This window comes from Antrostomus carolinensis, unplaced genomic scaffold (assembly GCF_000700745.2).
Source record: "Antrostomus carolinensis isolate BGI_N321 unplaced genomic scaffold, ASM70074v2 scaffold49572, whole genome shotgun sequence".
Taxonomy (NCBI): domain Eukaryota; kingdom Metazoa; phylum Chordata; class Aves; order Caprimulgiformes; family Caprimulgidae; genus Antrostomus; species Antrostomus carolinensis.
In genome coordinates, this window is record NW_010298563.1 from 4,950 (window position 1) to 10,727 (window position 5,778).

General features: G+C 42.7%; 1 protein-coding gene across 1 annotated transcript in view; it reads left to right on the forward strand.

The window, feature by feature from the left end:
• The window catches only part of OSCP1 (organic solute carrier partner 1), a gene marked incomplete at both ends in the record, with an annotated part of 8,903 nt that extends 3,459 nt beyond the window's left edge, over positions 1-5,444 (forward strand). The window contains 8 exons of the mRNA XM_010162466.1: positions 170-324; positions 1,363-1,530; positions 2,131-2,211; positions 2,627-2,730; positions 3,113-3,241; positions 3,770-3,839; positions 4,521-4,660; positions 5,381-5,444. Coding sequence (XP_010160768.1) covers positions 170-324; positions 1,363-1,530; positions 2,131-2,211; positions 2,627-2,730; positions 3,113-3,241; positions 3,770-3,839; positions 4,521-4,660; positions 5,381-5,444 — 911 coding nt within the window. The remainder of the gene's footprint in view (positions 1-169; positions 325-1,362; positions 1,531-2,130; positions 2,212-2,626; positions 2,731-3,112; positions 3,242-3,769; positions 3,840-4,520; positions 4,661-5,380) is intronic.
• Between the last annotated feature and the right edge of the window lie 334 nt (positions 5,445-5,778).

The following is a 5,778-nucleotide window of genomic DNA, read 5'->3' on the forward strand; positions in this document are numbered from 1 at the left end:
AAAAATGTTGACATTAAGGAGTGAAGTTCCTCCTCCTTTTTCCCTTTGTGGCCCTGTACCTGGTGTTCACAGGTGAGCATTCATGTCAGTGTCCGAGTTCTCAGTGTGGAACAAATCAGATGAATGTGCAGTTTCTGAAGCAAAAACCAGAGACTCTTTGTCTTTGCAGTTATGAATGACATCATCGCAACCATGTTCAATAAAAAATTTATGGAAGAGCTGTTTAAACCACAGGAACTCTATTCCAAGAAAGCTCTGCGCACAGTGTACGACCGGCTGGCTCATGCTTCCATCATGAGACTGAACCAGGCGAGCATGGACAAGGTAAAGGAGCCCCTGCCCGGTCCTGGCCGTGCTGTGCTTCCACAGTTCACCAGTTTCTGATGGTGATAATTAGTGTGTGGCTTCACATCACTGTAATTCCGAAGCATTTTGTAACAGCTTTCTTTGTAAAAATGATTCTCAGCCAAGGCAGCTTTGGTGAGATCTCTGGTAGTATCAGATACTTCAGAACTAAATATTTCTGCTTTAATAGCTACATGTTTGATTTTAAGAGGTTCAGTAATATATATGTTAAAAATATACACCTATGTGTGTGTATAAATAAATGTGTTCCTGTATTGACACTATTTTGCAGTTGCAGGTGTTGGAATTTTTCCTGCAAACAGTATATCCAGTGGAGAAATTTGAAAAATAACCAAACAAAAAAACCCTCAAAAAACAGTAGGAGCTTGGTTACCTGTGAGACCTCTGCCAGGTGTCGGTGTCATTGTCAGGAGGGCTGACAGTGTGATTGCAGAGATCTTATTTTCTCAGCAAACAAAGCTGAAATGGTTCTTCTTTCTTGACAGGCTGAGAGAGTTGGGGCTGTTCAGCCTGGAGAAGAGAAGGCTCCGGGGAGATCTTATAGCGGCCTCCCAGTACCTGAAGGGGCTACAAGAAAGCTGGGGAAGGACTTTTCATAAGGGCAACTAATGACAAAACAAGGGGAAATGGGTTTAAGCTGAAAGAGGGGAGGTTTAGATGAGATATTAGGAAGAAGTTCTTCACTGTGAGGGTGGTCAGACACTGGCCCAGGTTGCCCAAGGAAGTTGTGGCTGCTCCTCCCTGGAAGTGTTGAAGGCCAGGTTGGATGAGGCTTTGAGCAACCTGGTCTAGTGGAAGGTGTCCCTGCTGCTGGCAGGGGGGTTGGAACTGGATGATCTTTAAGGTCCCTTCCAATCCAAACCATTCTATGATTCTTTCCATAGGCAGGTGCCAGCCTAAGTGTCTAAATCCCTTTCTACATCAGTGTGAAATTACCTGAGCGGCGTCGCTCTCTGTGTCGTGAGGGAACCAACGTTTCCCCGTGTTACTTTCCAGCTGTACGACCTTATGACCATGGCTTTCAAGTACCAAGTGCTGCTGTGCCCTCGCCCCAAAGACATTCTGCTGGTCACATTCAATCACCTGGATGCCATCAAAGATTTTGTACACGATTCTCCTGCCATTCTCAACCAGGTGGATGAAACTTTCCGACAGCTGATTGAAGTAAGAATCCTTAGAAAAAATGGTGGGACACACTGTGGTTTGAGATTATTTTTCTTTTCCCCTCTTTCAAGCTAATCTTAGAGATTAAATACTACAGCAGTAAGTGCTGTATCAAGTGTGGAGGTTGGTGTGTTCTCAGCCTCAGAGAACCATGCAAATAACCTGCCCCTCTTTTTAACCTGAGGGAAACAAATTGGCCTCCTGGTTAGCAGCTTTTGCTCTTGTAGCTGCTGTAATTCTTTGGATAAAGAATATGAGTGTCCCAGTGAATAAAAACTTAAAAGTTCTAGGAAGTCATGAAATGTTTCCAAAGGGCTTCTGGAGGAGCAGGTGTCTATGAGACAAGTGTTATTTTTCTGCTGTCCCAGTTTAAATCAATACATTGCTAATTCAGCCAAAGTCTCCACTGTCTTCAGCAGAAATTAAATCAGACTATTAGTCACGGATAATAATTACTGATAATGACCAGCAGCCCCCCTTGTATCATTTCTGCTTCCCCTGCCACACATGTACCATTTTTGGCCAGCAGTGTTCTATGTACCTGTTTCCATCTTTACCTGGGTTGGACATGGACCTGACACAGTGGTTTTTCTTTTCCAGACCTATGGCTGTCTATCTGCTGGTGAATTTCAGCTCATCAGGCAAACACTCCTCATTTTTTTTCAGGACATGCACATAAGGGTAAGAGCCCAATGCAACTAGTCAGTAAGAATGAAAGGGAGTTTGTGGCTGGAGTCTGAAAGCATCTTGTTATAATTACCCTGTAGGTTTGGTTTTGTTGCTTATGCTTTTCAGTCATCTTGATGTGCTTGTAATTTCAGTCTTCAAAATTTCCCAAATTGAGCAGATCTACTACAATAATACTCAATAATTCAAAAATGTTATGAAAAAAGGAATCTCTACTAGTGCAGATGTGCTAGTTGATAAATATGTTTTTCATTTTAGTAGAAACTTGGTATGAAACTCAGAATCTGTCTCTAGGAAACTCTAGGAAACCTACCCCACTCTAGGCAGGAAGGCTGCAGGGTCAGAATTCAAGGAGTTCAGATCAGAAGATATGTCACTGATTTTCTCAAGGTGGAATATTCTTTTGCAGGTCTCTATTTTTCTGAAGGATAAAGTGCAAAACTCTAACGGTCGCTTTGTGCTGCCAATATCGGGCCCCGTTCCCTGGGGTACGGAAGTTCCAGGACTCATCAGGTGAGTTCTGAACCAGCACTTACACTGTTTGCAGTGCTGGGCACGTGTGGCTGCTCACGGAGGAACATTCAGTCCCAAGGGTCTAATTTGAATCGAGCTTAGACTGTCACTCGTGTTGCATGGATAGCTGGTCCTCCAGTAAGCAGCATTTAAAGGGAAGGATTTGGGACTAAGTCACCCAGCAATGAAGTACTGAGCTGTTCCTGGCATTCCCTGTTCCACTAAATCAGCTATTAGTCATTTATCCTGTAAAACAGGCATTTACCAACATGCTGAATAGGTTTTTACTCCCCTTTTTCTTGTGCAGTAAGCAGAGGAAGTTCACTACTGAAAGTCAGTAATAAAACTACTAAATATGTGTCAATAATGACTTGTTTTTAAGGATGTTTGATCGCAATGGAGATGAAGTTAAAAGAACCGAGTTCACCACTGATGGAAATTATGTTCCTCCACAAAGGGAAGGATCTTTTGATCTTTATGGAGACAGAGTCCTCAAACTTGGAACAAATATGTAAGTAATGTTTGTCCTGCATAGAAACATGAAGTACATGTTGATGGTTATGGATTTGTTCAGAAGCACATCTCCAGCCTTGTGTATTTTTGCTTCTTTCACTATTATCAGCTTGACTTTTTTACAAAGTGATGTCCTGAAACAGAACACATGCGGACAGATGCATGTAAAGAGCTGTAGAAAAGAGCAAAAGTTTGATTTATGTCTACAGCAGAGCTGAGTAAAGAGTGTTCTCATCATATTACGTGAAATGTAATTTAATTTTAACTGCATTCAAGAAATCTTTTCTTCATGTTTGTCTTAACGTGATTTTTCCATTCCAAGAAGGAGAGCAATGTTCTTTCTTACAGCTTTCACTCACATGTTTTAATGCCTCAGTACTCCATAAAACTGAGCTGTAACTTCTTCTTTCAGTTATTTACAGTCTTCAGAAAAATATCACAAAATCATAGATCCTGTGCTGCTTCCTCTGTCCCTGTGTCTCACACAAGTAACAGGCTGCTCTCCCTCTCGTGTTTTTCCCTCTAGGTACAGTGTTAGTCGGCCAGTAGAGACCCACATGTCAGGATCATCTAAAAACTCAGCATCCCATGCAAAGGTCAGTGTTCTGTTCCCATCACGGGTTAATCTGCTACCTGCTCTGTGTCACTGGGTCCTGCAGCCGGTCAGACGTGGTGGGATTGTGTCCTTTGAGCAGTTTGACCACGTCCACCAGGTTTTAATTCTGCCTCCCTCATCTCTTAATAGATGAGGTCACTGAATGAAACACCTACATCCATCATCTCCAAATCATTTACTGTACAGCTGCACTGTCTTCCCCTTTGTTCATCTCCTTTCTCAGGGAAACAATAACCATCTTTTTAGTCTACAGTTTCAGGATAACTTCAGGGGAACCTATTCTGTTGTTCTTCTCAGAGCCCCATCCAATCCTCCACTGTCCCTTTCAAGCTAGGGGAAGGGCACGTTTTTCTAAAGAATCTTACACACAGGCTTATGCAATTCCTATTTTAATCTCTTCAGAAAACAGAAAGCTGGTTTTACAGATTTCTCAGCTGTTCAATTTAGCTGGAAAATTATCTTGTCCTGGGTCTATAAATTCAAGCAACCATTTTAAATTTATAGCTGATAATTACTAGTTATCTGCACAATCTGTACCATTAACAACACAGAAATGTATTTATATCACTCTGAAGAACATTTATATCAGAAAACACAAAAATTACTACAGTCCTCATCTCCCTGGTAACCTGACCAATGAACCCATTGCTGTTTTGTGCAGGAGAATATAGTCCCTAACCCTCTTGCTAAAGAAGAACTGAACTTTTTGGCCAGGCTGCTGGGAGGTCTGGACACGAAGACAGCTGGTGGCAGTGAGACAGGATTTCGACTGAATTTGTTCAGAACCGACGAGGAGGAAGAGTATGCTCGAGTCCTTCTTGGTTTGGGGTTTGTGATGTGGTGCCACGTGGACAGCCCTGGAGACTAAAGCTGCCCCTTAACAGTTTTAGGGACAGAATAGCAGGTTTTTTAGCATTTTTTAAAAATTCTGGTCCAGATGGTTCAGGAACAACAGAGGAGCAGTTTCTCTGCCTTGACCTTTTTATTATGGCTGTTGGCAAGGAGAGCCATTTCCCTTAGTGGTGTCTCCTGAGATGTGTGGCCTTGTGTTCTAAGTGACACTGGCAACCAGCAGCAGGTGACATCTGTGCTTAGCTCTGTCCCATGGAACAGAGACATCCCTTCAGCCCTTTCAGCTCTCCTCTCCCCCAAGTGCATCTCCACATTCCAGAGATAAGAATAGAACTGATGGAGGTGATGAGCCCCACAGGCTGGGACACCATAGCCCCCTCCTGGCAGGGAGCACAAGCAAAATGAGAATTCTCATTAGGTGAGCTGCAGAATGTTTGTACCTACTTTTAATCTTAACTACAGAGATACTCTTGCTGTTCTACACTTAGCATAAAAAAAAACTCTATGACAGGGAAAAGTCTGCAAAGTGGGGTCAATCCATTAATTTGCTTAGTAGGAATAGGGATGTTGTCCAAACTTCATGCCTACAGGAGCCTCATGAAGTCTGATTTTTATATTTACTTGTACATCTTCATGAGATTAAGCATTCTTTTCCTGTTTTTAATCAAGACACGCTGCACTGACTAGACCAGAGGAGTTATCTTACAAGGTCATCGACATAGAAGCCACACAGGTACGTACAGTGCATTTCAGATCTCTGATTCTCAGCATGCCTGCCTTGCTGAGTTTCACCCAAAAAACTTTAAAAGTACTTCTTTTTCCCATTTCAGTTAAGCTCATAAATAAGTCACAGCAGTATTTTCTGCCCAGCCTGCGCATTTGGTGACTATTTACTAAGAGAACTTGAAAGTGACAGATATTAGAGCAAGTTTTTAGCTGCATAGGATGGAGGAACTGTTAGTGGGGTCGTTTCCCTGCTTGTGGTTACAGCTGAACACCTGCAGCCCTTTTTAAAGGGGTTCACTGGCATCAGCTGGCAGTGGGGCATGTCCCAGTACCCCCCAGTA